Here is a 23,048-nt window from a genome sequence, read left to right as displayed (position 1 = left end):
CACAGGGTCATTATACCAAAAAGAATTAGTCGATATTCAACCATTTCAGGAGGTGGCACATGATCAGGAACCGATGGTACTGAAAGAAGAAGTCCAAGCTGCTCTGAAGGTATTGGTGAAAAACAAGGCTTCAGGAATTGATGGGATATCAATTGAGATGTTTCAACAAACAGATGCAACGCTGGAAGTGCTCACTCATCTATGCCAAGAAATATGGAAGATAGCTTCCTGGCCAACTGATTGGAAGAGATCCATATTTATGCCTATTGCCAAGAAAGGTGATCCAACCGAATGTGGAAATTATAGAACAATATCATTAATATCACAGGCAAGCAAAATTCTGCTGAAGATCATTCAAAAATGGCTGCAGTAGTATATCGACAGGGAACTAACAGAAATTCAGGCCGGTTTCAGAAGAGGACGTGGAACCAGGGATATCATTGCTGATGTCAGATGGATCCTGGCTGAAAGCAGAGAATACGAGAAGGATGTTTACCTGTGTTTCCTTGATTATGCAAAGGCATTTTACTGTGTGGATCATAACAAACTATGGGTAACACTACAAAGAATGGGAATTCCAGAACACTTAATTGTGCTCATGAGGAACCTTTACATAGATCAAGAGGCAGTTGTTCAGACAGAACAAGGGGATACTGATTGGTTTAAAGTCAGGAAAGGTGTGCGTCACGGTTGTATTCTTTCTCCATACCTATTTAATCTGTATGCTGAACAAATAATACGAGAAGCTGGACTATATGAAGAAGAACGGGGCATCAGGATTGGAGGAAGACTCATTAAACACCTGCGTTATGCAGATGACACAACCTTGCTTGCTGAAAGTGAAGAGGAGTTGCAGCACTTACTGTTGAAGATCAAAGACCATAGCCTTCAGTATGGATTACATCTCAACATAAAGAAAACAAAAATCCTCACAACTGGACCAATGAGCAACATCATGATAAACGGAGAAAAGATTGAAGTTGTCAAGGATTTCATTTTACTTGGATCCACAATCAACAGCCATGGAAGCAGCAGTCAAGAAATCAAAAGACACATTGCATTGGGCAAATGTGCTGCAAAGGACCTCTTCAAAGTGTTGAAGAGCAAAGATGTCACCCTGAAAACTAAGGTGCACCTGACCCAAGCCATGGTATTTTCAATCCCATCATGTGCATGTGAAAGCTGGACAATGAATAAGGAAGACCGAAGAAGAGTTGACACCTTTGAATTGTGGTGTTGGCGAAGAATATTGAACATACCATGGACTGCCAAAGGAACAAACAAATCTGTTTTAGGAGAAGTACAACCACAATGCTCCTTAGAAGCAAGGATGGCGAGACTGCCTCTTACATATTTTGGACATGTTGTCAGAAGGGATGAGTCCCTGGAGAAGGACATCATGGTTGGCAGAGTACAGGGTCAGTGAAAAAGAGGAAGACCCTCAATGAGGTGGATTGACACAGTGGCTGCAACAACGAGCTCAAGCATAACAAAGATTGTAAGGATGGCACAGGACCGGGCAGTGTTTCATTCTGTTGTGCATAGGGTCGCTATGAGTTGGAATCGACTTGATGGCGCCTAACAACAACAACAACTGTACATCTTAGTATTTTGTTTTCTTTTCCCCCATATGATGGCTTTTAATACTTTTTAAGTTTGTACATGTGGGTTTATGTACTTATTATACCTTAGGATATGCTTGTAATTAGAATGATCAACTGTCCTGATTTGCCCTGGGCTGAGGGATATCTCAGGACACTGGAATTACAGTTTTAAAACGAGAATGTCCTGGGCAAACTTAGTTAGATTTTTGGCCACCCTAATTATAACCCATATGTCCACTTGGGCAGCTGTGTTCTTCTGCTATTCCTGCCTTTAAACAGGACGGTTTAGTGGGCAACACCTCTTATCATTCATTACAATTTTTTTCTTGCATCAGAAAAAGACAGCTTTTTTTTCTGAAGATTGTGAGAGAAAGCTAGATGGTAGGCTTGACATTGCAGACTCTTCAGTATTTCACTCAGAGTATTCTTGTTAGTTGTGTCTTTTTGTTTCCCATTTTGGCTGCAATCATCTGCTGTCCAAACCCAAACTACTCAGTCAGCTTCCTTTTCTTACATAGGAAGATTCTGGTCTCTCGTAGCTTCTTTCTTCAGATGTCTTGTATATTCCCACCACTTCCTGATATCATCCTCAAATAAGTAAATGTTTGAAGGACAAATTTTCTCTGTGGGAAAATAGTCTTTCCGTTTCCAGTACTCAGTAGATGATGGAGCTTTACTAATAACAACAAAAATATTTTTTGTTGACATCCAACAATTTATATATATGTGCGGTGTGTGTTTGCGCGTGCATGCACTCACACGTGCACGCATGTGTGCACATACATGACTTAGTATGTTTTAAGATAGTGCTTTGACAAAGAGTTCAAACTCTGCACATGACTCTCAATTTACAAAAATGACAAATAAAAACACTGTGATCCCCTGAAGCATTAAAAATTAGAGTTGGTAAAGTATTGCGAATTCAAGGGAAACCCCTGTATTATGAATTGGATGATATGGCATAATCAGTCTTCCTTTTTAAAAAAATCTTATTGATTCTATCAAATTTCATGGGTGTACTCCTTCTTGTAGTAAATGTTAGTGCATGAACACCTTGTTCTCATTTAACAGTGACTGGACATTCACATTTACTCTGTCAAGTGAGTCACCTTAGATATGTAAATGATTCACACCAGTGTTCCAAGTTCAAACCAAGGAAGACTGTGGGTGTAGACAAAATGTTTATGAGGCTGTTTTTCTTTTGCAAAAGAATCATGGGAATCTTATAATTAATTCCATCCAATAACAGTGGGCAAGAACCTACTGAAAAATATTAAACTATGTTGTTATTGAGAAAAGACAGATAAAATCTAATTAAATATAATGGTCATTTTTTAATTATCTAACATTATCAGACTGAATGATCAATCAAGCTAAAATGGCAATTAAACTTGCAAGGTGCTTATTCCACACTTTTCTAATATTCTTTAAGCATCTTTTTCAGTAGCCACTCATTACTCTTGCTAAAACCAACAGAACTGGCTCAGGTATAAAAATAATAAAACAAACTAGAGCTATCATTTTTAGCGGTTATTGGTGGTCATTAGAGATTTATGGTATTTAATTTAATTTTTATGACAGCTTTTTTGAACCATTTTATTGATGTATAATTGATATATCATTAAAACAACTTTTGAAGTAGATACTTTTTCCTCAATTTACAGATGAGGAAGGTGATGTCAGTGCTCAGACTAATGAGAGTTCACTTCTAAGTCTTATTTGAACACATATCTGTCTAATTTCAAAATCTACATTCTTTCCACTGCACCCCACTGCCTCTGTTGTCACGAACATGAGCTTTTTTCTTTTTTTTCTTTGGTGGGAGTAAGGGCAATTTTTGGTAAATGGCCAGCAAGGTGTAAAGTATAGAAGGCATGGTCCCAAACACACGTGGTCGGTAGTGATTTTTTTTCTCCTTAGGGAGCGAGGCCAGTGAGAAGAGAAGTTTCTAGAGTGGACATATGCATAGGAAAATAAAGAGGGTGGTACTGGCTGAATAGAAAGAGAATCTCCTTATTGTGCCAATTTACATGCATTATTTCATTTGATCCTTAGAGCAGCACTATGAAGAATGTGGTCTTTTATAATAATAATATTAATTGTTATTACTTATTTCTTACAGCTTTACAGCTAAGAAAACAGAATTCCAGAAAGGTTGACTAACACTCCCAAGTTTTTACTCAGGGACCCGAAACAAGAGAATTCTAACTCTAAATTCTGCATTCTTTGTATTTCTCTGAAATGCATTTGTTGCTGCTGTTGTTGTTAGGCGTTGTCTAGTCAGTTCTGACTCGTAGCTACCCTGCATACAACAGAATGAACCACTGCCCCATCCTCACAATAACCGTTATGTTTGAGCCATCTTGTTGAAGGTCATTCTCTTTTTCCCTGAGCCTCTACTTTATCAAGCATGATGTCTTTCTTCTGGTCCCTCCTAATAACATGTCCAAAGTATGTGAGGCAAAGTCCTGCCATCCCGGACGTCTAAGGAGCATTCTGGCTGTAATTCTTCCAAGACAGGTTGGGCATATTCAATATTCTGCACCAACGCCATAATTCAAAGACATTAATTCTTCTTTGTTCTTCCTTTTCCATTGTTCAGCTTTCACATGCATATGAGGTGGCTGAAAATACCACGGCTTGGGTCAGATGCATCTTAGTCCTCAAAGTGACATCTTTGCTTTCGAACACTTTAAAGAGGTCTTTTGCAATGCAATACGCCATTTGATTTCTTACCGCTACTTCCATGGGTGTTGACTGTGGATCCAAGTGAAATAAAACCCTTGAAAGCTTCAATATTTTCTCCATTTACCACGATGTTGCATTTACTTGTGAGAAAACAACAAGAACAATAAACAAACAAAAAACCGCTGCTTACAGAGGACAATCAGTGAGATCTCATGCTTTACTGCTAAGCATTCTGTGAAGCAGTAGAGTTTTGCAGGGTATGAAGATTATAAATTTGGACGATCTACTTTAAGAAAACAAATGCTCAGAACTTGGAAAGGGCTGGGCGAGGGAGGGCCTTTCAGGTTCAGCTTTATTAGCAGCACTGTAATCCACTTCTGGCCCCACCCATTCTGAATCAGTAGTTGATCTTTGTATCTTTTGAAAAAAAACAACCTAGAAAACTTCTCTTGCATTGAAGCATTCAGAGAAAATGGTTTAAGGTTAACGATTATAATGTCAAAGTCATATCCATCAACTCAAGGAACAATTAAACTTGCTCAGTTGCCAGGGACAGGTTTTGCAGCTAGTTTATCCTGGAATGTTCACTATGAACATATATTGCTTAAAGTTAAACTAGAGGGCCACATCACTAGGAATATTTTATGGCTAGAGAGTACATTTGATAGTATATTTATTAAATGTTTTCTACAATGAAAGTACCAAAGCCTTGCTCTATGGCCTAGAAAGTTGGTGTCTGCTTGCTTTTGTGTGGGAATGGTCATAAAACTGTGGTCAGAGGAAATTCAATCCACATCACAGCCGCAAAACACACAGGTAGAATGATTTTCTCTCGAGGCTTACATTTTAGCTACTCTTCTCAATTTTTTCAAGAGAATGTGACTCCCATCTTCAGCTGATTATAAGAGAGTTTGTACTGTTAAGAGAAAGAGCTGCACACCCTGGACCTTCATCAATGACTAGAATATCATGCAACTTGAAAAGTGACAGAAGCTCAGTGGAGAAAAACTAAGTATGGTTGGTTCTTCGTCCAACCAGTTATCTATCTAGTCCTCTTGGGACTGTGACTTGGAATGTAAACTTGTATTAGGACAGGCTGGCAGAGAGCTGCATCCCAGGATCCACTGCTTTCCATTTAGTTTGACAGAATTGCCCTTAGGTGAGATGCCATCAACACACATTAAAAAAGAGTTCCATGCAAGAGACTCACTGTTGAACTACTGTGACAGGCAAAGCTGAGGATACTGCACTCTGCAGCTTCAGGCTCCTCTTGACTCCTGGTAATGCTGGTGCTTCTGCTAAGTGGTTTGTTTGTATAATAAGGACACTCCGAAGTTTGTAACCAAGAATGTGGTTACTTTTAGAAAGTGGAGAGCCAGGTGTGTGGCCCACTGCTAGCAAGTGTACTGGAATTCACAGAATGTTTGTGAAATTACTTTTATTTGATTTTCTTACCAACTCCCTGCAAAGGTCACCTCAAATTATTCACTTGCCTCTTTTATTTTTGTACTTTCTTACTGAAGAATAATACTTACTTGTTGGTTTTAAAAAATTTATTTTTATTGTTGTTGAGAATATACACAGCAAAACATACCCAGTTGAATAGTTTCTACATGTACAATTCAGTGACAAAGATAACATTCTTCGAGTTGTGCAACCATTGTCATCCTACTTTTCTGAGTTGGTCTTCCCCCATTAACATGAACTCACTGCCCCCTTAGGTTTCTGTCTAATCTTTTGAGTTTCTGATGTCAATTTGATCCCATGTAGATAGCTCTTAAATAAGTACAGCATTCAAGGCAGACATTTCTCACTACTTAAACTATCGGTTTTGGTTTTTAAGAAGACTTTAGGGGATATTTTTGGCTTAAGGTATAGAGATTATTTCATGGCAATAGTTTCAGGCATACATTCAGGCTACATGGATCCAGAAAGTCTGAAGTCCATGATAATTTGAAATTCTGTTCTTCATTTTGCCCCCTTTTGATCAGGATTCTTCTATGGAATCTTTGATCAAAATGTTCAGTAATGGTAGCTGAGTACCCTCCAGCTCTTCTGGTCTCGTGGCAAAGGGGGAAGTTGTTCCTGGAGGCAATTAAGCACACACTTCATATTCTCCTCCTATTCCTGACTCTCCTTCTTCTGTTGCCCCAGGCAAATAGAGGCCGCTTGCAAGCTTTTAAAACATCAGGCACTACACAATGAACTAGGAAGCGGAACAGAAGCACAATACACACTATTAGGTCAATGAACTGGACTGTCCCATGAAACCATGATCCTAAACCTCCAAACCAAAGAACTAAATCCCATGAGGTGTTTGGTTGTTACTTGTTGTTTAAACTCTTTGTGTTGCTTGAGTATTTGTAAGCATTCTCAAATTCATTTCAAACCAAGGAAGAGTATGTGTGTGTGTACATAAAAACACCGTCTTTAAAAGAACATACTAAAGGGAATTCAGAGCACCAGCCCAACAATCATAAACAAAGACATTAGGATTGCTTTCAAGTAAAAAAAAATACACACACAACACACACATACATATAATAAGTATTTACTGATTTAAGGCAATATTTAAAAAGTGCTAATTGAAAATGGATATTTATCAGAGGTCTGTAACACTCTATTAAACTCTTTTCTGTCCATGAAATATCCACTGAACTTTAGAAAGATCCCTTACGTTTTTCAATGTTAATTAGGTATTTTTGCTCTGTGAGGGAGATGAAAGAAAAAATGCTGCATGAATGAGTTAAAATCAGAAAAAATGAACTTCCTAAACTTCTATTTCCCTAAATTAAAAATGAGAATAATGATAGAACCAACTTTCTAGAATTGTGGCAAGTAATAAATGAGAAAATCCATGTATGATACCTAGAATGCAGCAAAAAAAAAAAAGGGCAGCAAGCTCTCAATAAATAATAACTCTTGTGATTGTTATTTTTTATTTTTTGTTCCAAGCCTCTGATATTCCTTCCATTTCTCTGTTCAGAGTTCTTTATACCTTCCCTTTCAGGCTGAGGTTCCTGGGAAGTACTGAGCCCTCAGCTACATCATTAAACTGGACATAAAACAGTTTTTGATCTACTGTTTTCTCTGCTACTGATTTGCTCACTAAATAATGTTATCCTGCACAATTAAGATAACTTTCCTAAACTTAATTCTGCCAGTGATGGAAGGACAATGAAATATAAGGCAAGTGATGGACTTCTTAAAAAAAATTGAATGGTGAAATTAACAAATGATGTAGTGATGAAATGTTTTGAGTTACCTGGATGGGAAGGTCATAGAAATTATTAGACATTGTTAATACTGTTTAATGCACCAGGGTTCCAGCTGCCCTCCCTGGAAAAGCTTGTAAAATCATTTGCCTTGGGGAAGAGTCCCAGGCCTTTTAAGTATTTCCTCATAATGATCCGAGGTTACACTAAAACATTTGCTGGTAGGGTCTACACACTGCTAATCAGAAAGTACCACTACCTGTGGGAAGGTGTCTTGAAGGTAACATCCACTATGGCCATACTAATGACTATCACAGTAGGCCAGCATTATCTACTGATTATGAATTCTTTGTGAGCCACTCAGACCTTTGATACCAGTTGCTTTTGCAGTGTAATGTAATGTTATTTGGGTAGGTTTGACCTTTGGAGGGGAACGACTACCCGTCCAACAATTGTTCTCACATTTTAGCATTTACTGTCACCTTTGAGCGTTATGAGTTACGGGAGGCCTGGTAGTACAGTGGTTAAGAGCTCGTATGCTAACCAAAAGGTCAGCATTTCGAATCTACCAGCTGCTCCTTAGAAACCCTAGAGGGCAGTTCTACTCTGTCCTATAGGGTCACTATGAGTCTGAATCGACTCGATGGCAACAGGCTTTTTATAAGAGTTATAAGAGGAGACCTGATGGTGCAATGGTCAAGCTCTTGGCTGCTAACTGAAAGGTTGGTGGTTCAAACCCACCCAGTGGCTCCTCCAGCGAAAGACCTGGTAATCTACTCCGATAAAGACTACAGCCTAGAAAACCCTGTTTTTTTTTTGTTTTTTTTTTTTTAACTCTGTCATATGGGATCGCTATTAAGTCTAAAATCGATTGAACTGCACCTAACAACAACAGTGAGAAATATGGAGTCCCTGGCTGGTGCAAAGTTCACAGGTGCCTGCTGTAGCAAACTGAAAGGTTGGCGGTTTGAGTCCACCCAGAGGTGCCTCAGAAAGAAGGCCTGGCAATCTACTTCTGAAAAATCAACCATTGGAAACCCTGTGGAGCAAAATTCTACTCTGACATGCATGGGGTCACCTTGACTCAATAGCAACTGTTTTTTTTTTTTTTTAATATGAGTTATAGTATACATGAAATACCACACAGCTCAAGAGTTAAATAAAACACAGATTATGAAAACTTATAAGGATTTGAAGTATTTAAGGACAAATTGGAAAAAAAAAACCAACCTATTGAGTGTCTAACAATTTTCACCATACAATGATACCATAAACACTTCAAAGAAACACATTTTAAAGGAATAATTCTTTTAAATATTATTGCTTCCTTGATTACTCTTTTCCAAACCTCCACTCCCCTCCACCCCCAGAATTTTTCTGGGACTTTTTGCTAAATTGTGCCGTTGTTAAGTTTTCCCAGTTACTTAGGGCCTATTTTATACAGTACAATAATTGAAGAGAAAACCTGTTGATCATTTCTTTGAGAAACGTGTAATGAAACATGGAGAATTAGAATAAGTCTTTTGTAAAAGGCATATTGAGAGCACATACCAAATTGAGTGGGTAGCAGACCGCTCTCTTCCCGCTTACTTCAACGCAGACCGACTCATGTTTCTACTTCTGCAGACAAAGTTTAAAAATTCCAGTTACTGGACAACAATTGCCATTGACTATAGAGTTTTCTTGGAAGAACTCAGAGAAATGATAGATGTGGCTTGTGCTTTGCACCTGTGTAAACAAGTGCTGCCCTTCACAGAACAGCTTCTTCCTCCTTCTAGCCAAGGTCCTCCCCTCAACACCCAAATATCACCTCTCCCTACGTTCAGCAAAGAAATCTTGATTTAGGAGGTCGACTTGGGCAATGTGTGTGTTTGTGTGTGTCTGCGTGCAAAAAGATTAGGAGGAGTGCAGTTTTACATAGGGGTCCAGGGAACAGGGAGAAAACTATTTGGTCAAAAAAAGTCCATAATGTGGTAGTTTTCAAAATGTGTTTCTCGTAATGTGCCCCCAACAACTGCAGTGTCACCATCAACCTGGAAACTTAGAGATGCAGATTCTTGGCCCCAGCCCCAGACTTTCTGGATCAGCCACCCCGGAGGTAGATTCGGCAAGCTGTATTTTTTCGCCAGACCCTAAAGGTGATTCTGATATCGTTCAAGTTTAAAACCACTGTCTTAAAGGACAGTGAAGATCTATGGGTGATTGGAGCAAAGGGCTACTCTACAAAGAATTCCAGCTAACCCACCACCTTGTGCCTCTGTTTCTGAGACATCATGATCCTTTAGGATCACAGCTACATAAGGTGCAACACTGTCAGTTTCTTAACTCATTGCCAGCTAGTTCATTCCGACTCATGACAACTCCTTGTCTGTCAAAGTAGAACTGCGCTCCAATGGCTGATTTTTTGAAAGCCGATTGCCTGCTTTCTTTTGAAGCACTTCTGGGTGGACTGGAACCTTCAACCTTTTGGTTAGCAGTGGAGAGTGTTAAAGGTTTGCACCACCCAGAGACTCAGCCAGCTTCCTACTCCCTGTTTTTATGTGGTTGAGGACTTCTAACTGTATTTCAGTGGGTTATAACTGTTACACTTTAAGAGTTATTTGCCTCAAAGGAATCCTGGGGTATAAATTGTCCCTTTCTGCTCTTTTCCCTACAAGAAATTAAAGAGTTTATATAGAATGGGTTGCTGGCTAAATTGGTTTTCCACATAAACTGTAACTTTACCTTTTTTTAAAGAGTCCTGGTGGCACAGTGGTTAAAGGTTTCAGCTGCTAACCAAAAGGTCAGCAGTTCCAGGGAGAAAGATTTATAGCCTTGGAAACCCTATTAAGCCAGCTCTACTCTGTCCTATAGAGTTGCTATTAGTCAGAATCAACTAGACAGCAATGGGTTTGGTTTGTGTTTTTGTTTTTTTTGAAAAATACTCTTCCATTTAAACATTTTTCTCATTTTAATTTGGTTTGCTTAATTTGCTAAAGGACCTGAGCTCAGATTTCCTACCTCAGAGTTTTTGCTACCTGTGGTGTGCATGCTGAAGACTTAATTTTGGACATTACATTTGGTAAAATCAATCACAGAATTTTGAAGATCTGCCAGGAAACTTGAGGTCCAGTGTAATTGGCATAAATTGTATAATTCAGTTTTTCACCCTGCTTTACTATGTAGTTCTACCTATTAGAGGAAAAAATTACTATTGTACCATTTGATTTTTTAAGTATGTTTTATCCCAATCCAGCTTATAAGATAATTTTTGCATTTGTTTCTTTTATCACGTTTGGAAAATGTGATTCTTCCTCTTCTCTCCTCTCCTCCCCTCCCTCCTCTCATTCCCTCTCCTCTCCATTCTTTCTCTTCATTTGTATCAGAAAAGGCTTTTGATTTCTTAATAAAATAAACTTCTTTGAAAAAAAGTCAAGGATTTGGAGGAGGAATATGGAAAAAAAGAAGAGTAAAAGGTGAAGAGGGTGTGGTTAAGCCATGAAGGAAAATAAGAAGTAAGGTTTAGCAAAACTGGAAATGTAAACTGGAATGTAGAATAGTTTCAGAATTATGTCACTGAGAGCGTTGGGTCTGGGGAGGGATATGTGGTGTCTTGAGTTACAGGCTGTATGGGATGAGCAGAATGTACTCAAGGAATTGTTTCTGCGTCAGTCACCAGCTATTTGACCTTGTTAGGTAAGCTATGTCTCATGGCTAAGACTCAGTTTCACACTCTGCAAAGTCAGATTTAATATATCTATTTTTCTATGCTTTGATGGGAGTAAGGGAAATCATATTCATAAAGAATGCCGAGCCTCAGCGATGGGATACCTGCAACTAGTGCATGTTGATGCCTTTAGTTACAATTTGTCTCTTTTTATTTGTAGTGTATTGCATTATATTATATAAATTATATTAAATTATACTAAATACCATGAGTTATTTGACCATTCATATTTTAAAGGATATTTTGGTTGATTCCAGTTGTTTTAAAAAATATAACAAACATTCATGTTTATATCTTCTGATGCACATATGCAAAATTTTATTAGAGAAAATAACTGAGATTGGAAACCCTGGTGATGTAGGGGTTAGGAGTTGGGCTGCTAACCAAAAGGTTGGCACTTTGAATCCAGCAGGTGCTCCTTGGAAGCCCTGTGGGGTAGTCCTACAGGGGTCTCTGTAAGTCCGAATCTACTGGACGGCAATGGGTTTTTGGGTTAGCTGTAAACATGGAGCCCTGGTGGCTAGTGGCGAAGAGTTCAGTTGCTAACCAAAAGGTTGGTAGTTCAAATTCACCAGCTGCTCCTTGGAAACCCCATGGGGCAGTTCTATTCTGTCTTAGAGGGTTCCTACGAGCTGGAGGCAACTTGACAGCAACGGGTTTGGTTTTGGTTTTTGGTTTAGGCTGTAAACGGAACCCTGGTGGTGCAGTGGTAATAAGGCTGCTAACCAAAACGTTGGCGGTTTGAATCCACCCCCGCTCCCTGAAACCATATGGAGCAGTTCTACTCTATTCTATGGGGTCCCTATGAGTCAGAACCTACTGCATAGCGTTTTAGTTAGGCTGGAAGCACGGAGCACTGGTTGTACAGTGGTTAAGCGCTCAGCTTCTAATCGGAGGTTGGAACCTGCCAGCCCTCAGGGGGAGCAAGATGTAGCAATTGGTTTCCATAAAGATTTACAGCCTTGGAAACTTTGGGGGCGGTTCTACTGTGTCCTGCAGCGTCGTTATGAGTCGGAACCCTCTTGATGCCAATAGGTAGGCTGTAAGCGTATTTCGTGTTGTTGTTGGTTGCCATGAAGTCGGCTCCTGCTTTTAGCAAACTTATATACAACAGATGGAAGAGTCGTCTGGTCCTGCGCCATCTTCATGATTATGGTATGTGTGAGTCCATGTAGCTATTTTGTCATTCTGTCTCACTGAGGGTTTACCTCGCTTTTGCTGACCCTAGATAAAACCACTCGGGTTGCTAAGTTGCACTAACTGACCTTTCCACTCCTAATATATGGGGTTTCCCTTTGCTCCATATCTTTGCCAACAATTATTATTGTCAGATTTTAAAATGTTTGCAAATTTGGTGTGTGGTAATTGTATCTCATTTGATTTCATTTTGCATTCCTCTGACTATCAATGAAAAGGAGCATATTTTCGTATATTCAGGGGTCTTTTATGTTTCCTTTTCTGAGAATTGCTTGTTCAGATCTTTTTGTAAATGCTTTCTATAGAGTTGTTTGGATTCTGCTTGTTGATTTGTAAGAATCTTTGATCTATTGTGGAGTGTAATCCTTTTTCAGTCACATATAATGGAAATATATTCTAGTTTTTGGTTTGTGCTTCTGCATTTTGTAAATGATGTTTTTTGTTGTACTGGATTTCTCATTTTAATTGTTTTTATGGTTTACATTGTGTGGGTGTGTGTTGCTTAGGATATTCTTCACTTTCTAAGTGACGGCAAAAAGATAATTTCTTAGATTCTCTTCAAGTTTTAAAAACTTGCTTTTGACTTTCAGGTCTTTTAATCTCTTGGAATTAATATTTTATATGGAATGTAGTAGTGCTCAATGTAGTTTTTTTTTTTTTTTTTTTTAGCATGGACAACCAATTATCCTATCACTGTTTATTCAATAATCAATCCTTTCCACCCTGCTCTGCAGGGCCACCTCTGTCATACATCAAGTTTCCATGTGAGAGTGGGTCTGTTTTTGAGATCTCCATTCTACTCCCTTGGTCTATTTATGTTCCAGTTGTATATTGTCTTACTAAACCTACATGTCTATAAGAAATGTGGATATCTAACAACTGTCACTTCCATCATGCTCTTCTTCTGGGTTGTCCTGAATATTAGCCCTTTGCTTTTATATATGAATTTTTTAAAACAGCTTAAGAAATTAAACACACACACACACACACACACATATATGTCATGTTCTGATTTACCTTGGAACTACATTGAATGGATAAATTGGAGGAGAATTTCCAGTTTCGTGATGTTAAGTCTTCCAGTCATCAAGCACAGAATGTCTATTTATTGAGCTTTCAACTTACTATTCTTTCTTCTTGTCCTTGGGATTTTCATTAGTTACTTTGTTACAGGACCAGTAATGCATTTGTAAGTTTGCTTGTTGACATAAATTTAGAATTGGAGTGTTTTTCAGTGGGGTGCTAATACATATTTAAGATATCAATGCAGCATCCTACCATAATTAGAGAAACTAAGTAGATATTTTTTCATGCAGTTTTTTATGTAAATGTGTAGACTACTTTGAGTTTGTTTTCTCTGACAACCAGTACATGTATGCTTATGAAAAATATGTATCTACTTACTTTGTAGGTGGAAAAATGATAACCAGTGAAAGAGCCCATTTTTGGTCAGGAGGAATTTCACAAAGTAGATCTGAAGGAAATGTGGTTGACATGGAAGCCCGAAAACTCTCAAAAAGTTGCAATATTACAGGTATAGAAATTTATAACTTTTGTAATTCTTTATGTAAGATAACCAAATCCATCGTCAGTAACTATTGAAGATCTACCTGTAAAAAGCTCTAGAGGATATTAAAAGAATTATAAAATCCCAACCCTAGCAGAGAAATACTTATCATCATAAAGATGTGGAAGATAAAATAGCACAGCCAACAGAATGTAAAAAAAATATTAAGAGGAAGCAAAAATTCATTAGTAAATCAGTGGTATATGTAGTAAGTATGTACGAATGAAGCCTCGGGTAAGCCAGATATCTGGTGGTTGGAGTGGGCTAAGAAATCTTCACAGAGTGTATAAGAATTGAACTAATCCTTAGAGCAAAATTAACTTTTAAGACAGTTGGATGAAACTGGATTAAAGTGTGGAAATAAGAGTAACACTATTTAAAAAAAAAAAATCTGTCTTCTAATATTTAACATATGAAAGAACACATTCCAATCAAGATTATAGTTCTACATATATTGAACAACAAAAAAATCTGACAGTGAATTTGAATTGTTTCTTTTATAGGGCATCTGATAATTTGGTTGGCTGTTTACGCTTTCATTTTCTCTAAAGCAACATCAGCTTTGCAAAGTCTGAAGAATTACTACCTGTATTTACTGAGTAATGGCCAAGTATGAGTTGCTCTAAAATTAAAAAAAAAGAGATTCCATACATTGTGGGATATATAGCAATCCTTATTATATAAACATGAATATTTTTAATGGGGTGCTAATTCTTAAAACACTCAATTTCATAATGGTAAGACCATTCTTTGAAAGCCCCCCCCAAAACTCAATGAATTCCTTCAAGTGGTAAATGCAATGGTGGTCTGTTTTTCCAATTTCATATATTTTTAAAAATTTATCAAGGCAGTTTTATCAGAGAATAATCTATTAAATATTTTTTAAAAATTATTTTTAGTCGTTAAAATGTGTTTGACATTTTGTACATATTGTATATTATCTGAAAAGAAAAACATCGAATCAATAATCTAGATATAATGAGACCACCTATTCAATGCTGAGAAAAATCTGTATAATTGAATTAATCTGTTTGTCCAGAGGTGTGCTTTTGCAAAAATGGAACGTGAAATAATAATGCATAAGTTTATGCTAGTCTGGTTTATCCTTAGGAAAATATGTTAAATTCATTATCTAAATTGTTAAACATTTTTTGTTCAGTTTATAAATCATGATTTTTTAAGATAAAATAACATTATATATGTTCAAACTAGTGTGGTAGAACCATTTCTCTTTCTTCATTAGATGCAAATTTGACCAAATTTAACATTAGCTTTGTAGTAGCTGTAGACTGGAAATCAAGAGGTAAAACAAAAATTAAGTCTGGTCTTTCTAAACTATGATAAAAATTAAACTTGGGATTGTCTCAGCATGCCACCTTATCTTTGTTTTGCTTTGTTTTTCTTTCAATAACAAGAGTGTCAAGACCCATGTTTGCTTCTCAATTGGCCAGATGCTTTTACCCTTCATGGCAATAATGTCTCCAAAGCTACAAATCCATTCTGGAATGAACTGTCGGCTTCTAATCCATTTTTGGATGACATAACTCATCTAAGAAATAACAAGAAGAGTGATAATATTTCCATCTTGAAAGAAGACCCCTTCCTTTTTTTTAGAGAAATAGAAGCTGGAAATTCTCTTGATTCTTCTGGTGATGAACTTGACGCCCATCAATTGCTTAGAAGGTCTTCCTCAAGGAAATCTGGAAGATCTAAAAGTGTTTCAGAACTTTTGGACATTTTACAAGATAGAGCACATGCCCGTCAGAGTACACTTGACTCTGACCAGATTCTGGAGCAAGACTTAGAATGGCTTCAAAATGACCGAGAGGCTTATAAAATGGCTTGGTTGAGTCAACGCCACCTGGCCCGCTCCTGCCTGGATTTGAATATAATCAGTCAGAGTCCCGGATGGGCCCAAACACAAGTTTCAGAGACTGTCATTGTTTGTAAATTAAATTACCAAGGAGGGTCAGTACAATTACCTGAATCAGACATCACAGTTCATGTGCCTCAAGGTCATGTAGCTGTAGGGGAATTCCAAGAGATATCCCTAAGAGCTTTTCTTGATCCTCCACAAACTCTCAACCATAATCTTTCATGCACTGTAAGCCCACTGTTGGAAATCATGTTAGGCAACCTTAACACAATGGAAGCCATTTTGCTGGAGATGAAAATTGGAGCCAAAGTGAGAAAGGATCCTTTCAGCCAAGTCATGACAGAAATAGTGTGTTTACACAGCCTGGATAGAGGAGGGCCTTTCAAAGTGTTAAACAATTGCTACATTTATAAAGACACCATCCAAGTCAAACTAATTGAATTGAGTCAGGTGATGTATCTTGTGGTTGCTGCACAAGCGAAAGCTATTCCATCACCAGCTGCCACCATTTGGGATTATATCCACAAAACCACCTCAATTGGAATTTACGGCCCCAAACATATACATCCCAGTTTCACTACTGTTTTCACAGTTTGTGGACACAGTTATATGCCAGAAAAGCTCACAATTTCTGATATTAAGAGGGGTGGAAAAAACATGTCTCCAGTTGTATTTCATCTCTGGGGGAAGCATTCATTTTTACTTGACAAGCCACAAGATTTAAGTATTTATGTTTTTTCATGTGATCCTAATTTTGAAGTAAAGGTAGAAGAAAGGAAAGAAATTAAACAGAAAGAGTTGCAGGCAGGCAAAGTAGTTCATCAACAATTTTTGTTTTCTTTAGTTGACCCCAGAGAAATGCACTTGTTTGATTTCCGTGTTCAGGTGGAGCCACCCAATGGTAGACCAGTTACACAGTTTTCAATCACTACACCTAATCCAGCCCCAAACCTAAAAAGATTCTCCCATCCGCCAGGCCATATGCAGGAGGAGACAGAATTCAAGTCAGCGCCTTTATTACCAAAAGTAATTGTTAAATATCCCACATTTCAAGATAAAAAATTGAACTTTACCAGTTATGGGGTAACCCTGAAGACAGTGTTAAGACAAAACAAGATTGACTACTTACTTCAATATTTGAAAGGGGACACAATAGCTCTTCTTGGAGAAGGTAAGATAAAAGCCATTGGACAGTCCAAAGTGAAAGAATGGTATGTGGGAATCCTCAGAGGTAAGGTTGGACTTGTGCATTGCAAAAATGTCAAAGTGATTTCAAAGGAACAAGTAATGTCTTCATCAGATAGTGTATTCACAACAAGGAATCTTCTCGAACAAATAGCTTCGCCTTTTAAAAAATTGACTTATATCTACTCGGTTGTATTGACCTTGGTGTCAGAAAAAGTTTATGACTGGGAAGTTTTAGCTGATGTCCTGGGTTACTCACATTTCGCACTGGAAGATTTTGAAGGAATGCAAGCAGAGAAGGAATCAGAAAAAGTTTCTTATGTTGTGAAGAAGTTAAAGGAAGATTGCCATTCAGATAGAAATATAAGGAAGTTTCTTTACGAGCTTACTGTGGTAAGTATTGATTGATCACTGTGATTTATTTACCATAGAAAACTAATACCTTTATTAACTTGGCAATGTTTATACCTAAAGATATGAGGAGACAAGATAAAAAGATTATCAGTAGTCTCAAGTAAATAGAGGCTACTTTAAAGCAAACATAGAGCTTTCCCTAGAAGATTATGTAATTTGTTTCTTGGATTTGAGATTCGGTTATGTTTTTCCCAGAAAATAGGCCCCTGAAGATTTAAAATTCTGCTTGTGCAGGACATGACAGTTAAAAGATTTCTCCTCTTCCTTTCACAAATATCTAGACAGCTCCAATTACATGACAAGTAAATAAGAGCAAACAAACAAAATTAATTAACCTAACCATTACCATAAGTTCACTTTTCAGTGGTCTTTAAAAATATTACTACTGTCCTTTATTATGAAGCCCTGGTGGCACAATGGTTAAGAGCTTGGCTGCCAACCAAAAGGCTGGCAGTTTGAATCCACCAGCCGCTCCTTGAAAACCCTATGGGGCAATTCTACTCTGTCCTAGAGGGTGATGTGAATAGGAATTGACTGGACAATGGGCTGTGGTTCCTGTATTTGAGCAATTTAGTATTCTCCTTCTGTATGTGATGCGTCACACCCCAGAACATGATATCCCTAATTCTCTTCTAAACCCTCCTGTCTTAGTAGGACTTGAGGGTTGATTGTTTTCTGCATAGTTTTCACCACCGTGTAAAGCTCAGTAACTATGAGTTTAAATTAGATATTCAGTATTTTATAAAAGTTTTTTTAAAAAAATTAACAACAAAACCTCAAGGGCATATTTCTAAAAACTGTTAAAATGTGAACGTATAAATAGTAATAATGATAGCTGACATTTTTCTAGTGTGTGTGTGTGTCTGTGTGTGTGTGTGTGTTTGGCACTATGCCAGGCACTCTATAAGTACTATCTCATTTGGCCATTACTTCTATGAGGTAAGTATAACCAGTATCTTCACCTTATACATAGAGAAAACTGAGTGTTAGGAGAGTTGAGTAACTTGTCCAAGTTTGCACAACTAGTCTCAGAGATGGGATTTGAAAACTTTTTGGCTCCAAAAGCATGCTTTGAACCCCTGTGCCTTCCTTACACAAATTCAAGTATGCTTGTGTGTGTGTGTGTGTGTGTGTGTGTGTGACATGTTTGTGTGAGAACATGTGCTGATGTGTATAGGAAATAACTGTGCAAGACTGGGGCCCTGTAAAGGATGGGTGAGATACAGAGGCAGGGTCATACAGATGAGGAAAGTCTTAATCAAGGTGCAAAAGGAGGGGAGAAAATTATGGGGAGAAATTCAGTCTGTGACATTAACTGATATAATGAAGAAATAAGTATGTATAAACATTTTTTCTTCAGTCATTTTGATGATTTTACAGTAGTATTGAAGGAGCCCTGATGGCAGCTAACCAAAATGTAGGTGATTCAAACCCACCAGGGGCTCTGCAGGAGAAAAGACTTGGCAATCTACTCCAGTAAAGATTACAGCCTAGGAAACCCTATGGAGCAGTTCTACTCTGTCCTATAGGGTCACTATGAGTTGGAATTGACTGCATGCCACATAACAACAACACAATGATATTGTGTTTTTAAGTGGATAGCTTTATTAAGGCATTTCAGACAAATAAACCCTCATAAAAAGGTATTTGTGGCTTTCAGAGTTGGTGTTTAAGACTTCACAAAAATGTCACGTTGCAGTCTTACCTAGTCCTGGCCATCCGGAGCCATTGGACACTAGATGTTAGTGGTTATTCTACCTGGTAGAAGCTATAAATCTACACAAATATGTTGTAATATTTCATTATCTCTTATAGTTCATGTTCAGTATATACCTATAAAAGTTTGAAAAATAAAATTGCTTCCTTATTTCTCTTAGTGGCTTAAAAAACTTTTATTTGGCCAAATGGTCTTAAAGCTTAAGCCTAATCATGCCTAGTCAATGTTAGTATGATAATTAATAGAGGACATTGAGTGGCTAACCAGACAGTGCTGGTGAGGGTTTATTCAAGGGAGCAGTTCCTAAGATGGCAGGAAAATCCATATTGTGCCTCAGTGGAGGTTTCAGGATTTCTGTACGGAAGGGGCTTAGGCCTGGCTATCTGACCAGAAGGTGATGAAGAGTGGAGAATGGAGGTCTGCTCTTGAAATTACACTGGCATAGTAAGTATACATTTTTCTTGGACTGTGTATTTATTTGGGGTGGCTGGAAGGTAGATGATGAAGATTGTGGGGTCTAAGTCTCCTAGTCATCTCTAGACATTGACACTGGCTGTCCTTATATACTTGACACTCAAGAGTCTCTAAAAGACTTAGCATCTGATTCAACCAACTCATAATCATCATGGGGACTAGGTGGGGTGGTAGTACCACTGTGTCCATTTTATAAATCAGTACATAGAAATATTTTGTGATTCACTTTAAGTTTTATGCATGTGGAGCTGGGTTGTAAACTCAGATACGCAGATTTCTTTTCTCTAAAACAAGAAACTAGAGTAAGCATAGGTAAACCACTCTACAGTTTGCTACAAGAACCTCTAGGGTCTTGCTAAATCAATACAGTCCATGTTTAAAAAATATAGGTCAAGTGTAGTCCTAGTTATGTGCGTCCATGGGAATAAACCTTATGGGCACATCTTACTTATAAATTTTTTCCTTACTTGATCATTCATTCTTACTTACTGTTTTATATTGACAGATAAAGCTTGTAGGAACCATTAAATAATGAGAGACTATCAAGTATGATAATTTGCTTATTCAAATAGAGAAAAAGTATAGATATAATCCCATGTTTTTAATATGTATTCAAAGCAAAAGAAAAACTCATAGACTTGTTTGCAACGTGTAGGTGAATGACAAAGCTTAGATGCCTAATTAAGGAAGAAAGAGTCTGATAATTTTCCATTTTGCATTGTATAAAACAAAGTACTTTATGTTTAGTATCTTGTGGTTATATTTAGTACCATTATACTGGTGGCAAAGGGAAATGGTTGAATTTTTTAAAGTCATGGACATCAATAGCTTTGTTCAAAGCTGTAGGAGTATCTCATTTTTATGCAATGGGCGTGATCCTGGAAAATTTTAAATCCCATTTTGGTGAAAAATAGAGTAATGTTTATCAGCACCAATGTACTCACTATTTAGAGAAATCTTGTAGCCAATTGTTTGGTAAGGCAAGGAATTAACTTTTGTGGAATGCATAATCATCCCTGGATTGATAATTCATAGACACCTAGAACCTCAGGGTACCTTTGGAAGTGTCCAATTCAACTGCCTCCTTTACAATTAGAAAGTTAAGAAATATATCAATTAAGTGGATTTGGCCAAGACCCCATAATTATTTAGTCATAGAGTTGCTCCTGTATTTCCTCAATTCTAGTCTACTTGTGTCTGCTGTGCTTTGCTTGTTAGATTTGTTAAACTTGAATCCAACTTTTTGAGTTTTACAAAATTCAAATTAATAAGTGGTGAAAAAAGGATTCCACTTTCTAGAATATGTTTTAATTTATAGGATCAAGGCTTAGTTGCTTTTAATAATCATATATAATTTTTTGATCATTCGTTCTTCCTTGTTGCAGGCTCTGCTAAAGATGGATTGCCAAGGGTTAGTATCTCATCTCATCCAAGAGGCTGTTATTCTAACTACTGCTGTCAAGCTTGGGAAAGGCTGGAGGGAACTGGCTGAAAAGTTAGTAAGACTCACAAAGCAACAAATAGAGGCGTATGAAATTCCTCACCAAGGAAAATCTGGAGACATTGCTGTTGAGGTAAAATTTTTGCTTGTCTAATTTGATAGTGAAAAATCACAGACCCAATAAAGCAAATGCACCCTGTAGAACATATGTGGAATACTTGAGGGAGTATCCTGGAGGATCTACTCACCAAAGTCACTGCCTCTGTTAATGTACTGATGTTATCTGAGATAAACACATATCACTCTTCAAAAGACTTGACACCCTTCAAAATATATTTATGTTTCTAGTATTGAATTACATATTAATATGGCCTTTGATCGAGTGAATTGACAAAATCGGCAAGCTAACTAGTTAATAGGCAAGGCTATAAAGACTTGGGGCATAAAAAAGGTAAATTTTGAAGGGAAGAGATGAGGCCAAGTCAAGTCAAGGGAGTTGGATATAATAAAGGTACTCGGTGACAGGAAGCATACAGGGGATAAAATGGTACAAGGTCACTGGAGATGGGAGATAGTGATACCTAAGAGCGTCATTATTTCCTTCACAATTTTGCTTATGATGAGAATTATCGCCATTAAATACAGAAGGACAGCACTTAATGCAAAGTAATTGTTTAGCATGTAAATATTTTCATTGATATTAAAACAAATGTATACTTTTAGGTACAAGTAAGAAAGGTATTTTCTTCAGATTACCATATAGAAACGTGAGTGAGTTTTTAACTTTAAAAATATTCCAATGATGACCACGTGTAAAATGTTCTTTAGCCTTCTTTCAAATGAGAGTAGTCATTTTCAAGATAGTTTAGGAAAAGCTTCTCTCTGACTAGATGATGATAACTTAGTAGGAGGAAGGTTTTCCCACTTCCTCTTCCACCATGTTGTTAGTTGTTGATAGGTGCCATGGAGTCGTTATCGACTCACAGTGGCCCTATAGGACAGAGTAGAACTGGCCTATAGGGTTTCCAAGGGGCAGTTGGTGGATTTGAACTGGAGACCTTTTCCTTAGCAGCTGAGCTCTTAGCCACTGTGCCATCAGGGCTCCATTTTCAGTCATAGGGCTAGGTATTCATTTTGGGGGAATTTCTTCTTACTTGAAGCCAGTATACCAGCTGAAGCAGGACAAGGCAAATTTTCCATGGGGAGTGTTGAATCAGATCAAGGCAGTGGAAGTCTCAGCAGACAGCTTCTGGAATCCAAGAACGTGGCTCTTCATCCAGGGCTCCTCTTAAAAAAAAAAAAAAAAAAGAACACTCTTTACTCAAAAGCAGCGAAAGATTGAGGACAAACTTTTCCCTCATAGATTACATTTATCTCCATAAACTTAGAAGTGTACTACAAAATACAAATCAGCAGAATGTAAAATACACTGCAGCACACTCATGATGAACTCAAATGTGTATTAAATGAGTTGAAAGATGAGAGACATTTACAAAGGAAAAATGAACAATATTATTGGGATATGCTATTCTGATTCAGATATTTCAGTTAACTGATTAAAAAGTTGTCTAATCAAAATCAGGGACTTTTGATTTTCTTAATAAGGTTCTGTTTTTTTAAAAAAGGTTTTGTTGAAATGATGATCAAAGAGTTATTTATTCTGTCAGCCTCTTTAAACATCTGGTTTCTCTCTAATTGTGGTTGTTTATAGTTTGTCTTTCCCCAAATCTTTATGGAGGCCAACAAACAGCCTACTTTTCCATTATTTACTTTTGCACAATCCAAATCACAAATGACTAAATCTATGCTTGAGGCTGATTAATACTCTGAAGCAGAAAGGAAAGCCCCTAGGTGTCTTTATAGGGGCTATAGTTCAATTTCTTGTGATTAATACAGTCACCCTTCTGATTCATGCTATTAAAAACTTAAGATTCATGGTATGTTGGACCCAAATAATCTATAAG

At 37.5% G+C, this 23,048-nt stretch overlaps 1 protein-coding gene across 17 annotated transcripts in view; it reads left to right on the top strand.

Moving 5' to 3' along the window:
• MACC1 (MET transcriptional regulator MACC1) overlaps positions 1 to 23,048 on the top strand; it is a 230,068-nt gene that overhangs the window by 181,995 nt on the left and 25,025 nt on the right. For all 17 annotated transcript variants that reach the window (XM_064290051.1, XM_064290050.1, XM_064290046.1 and 14 more), the window contains 3 exons: positions 13,822 to 13,944; positions 15,393 to 17,431; positions 21,029 to 21,217. In XM_064290051.1, coding sequence (XP_064146121.1) covers positions 13,830 to 13,944; positions 15,393 to 17,431; positions 21,029 to 21,217 — 2,343 coding nt within the window. In that variant the 5' untranslated portion in view covers positions 13,822 to 13,829. The remainder of the gene's footprint in view (positions 1 to 13,821; positions 13,945 to 15,392; positions 17,432 to 21,028; positions 21,218 to 23,048) is intronic.

Source organism: Loxodonta africana, chromosome 8 (genome assembly GCF_030014295.1).
Source record: "Loxodonta africana isolate mLoxAfr1 chromosome 8, mLoxAfr1.hap2, whole genome shotgun sequence".
Lineage (NCBI taxonomy): Eukaryota > Metazoa > Chordata > Mammalia > Proboscidea > Elephantidae > Loxodonta > Loxodonta africana.
Note: the sequence above shows the minus strand (reverse complement) of the source record. Positions and strands in the feature narration are given on the sequence as shown.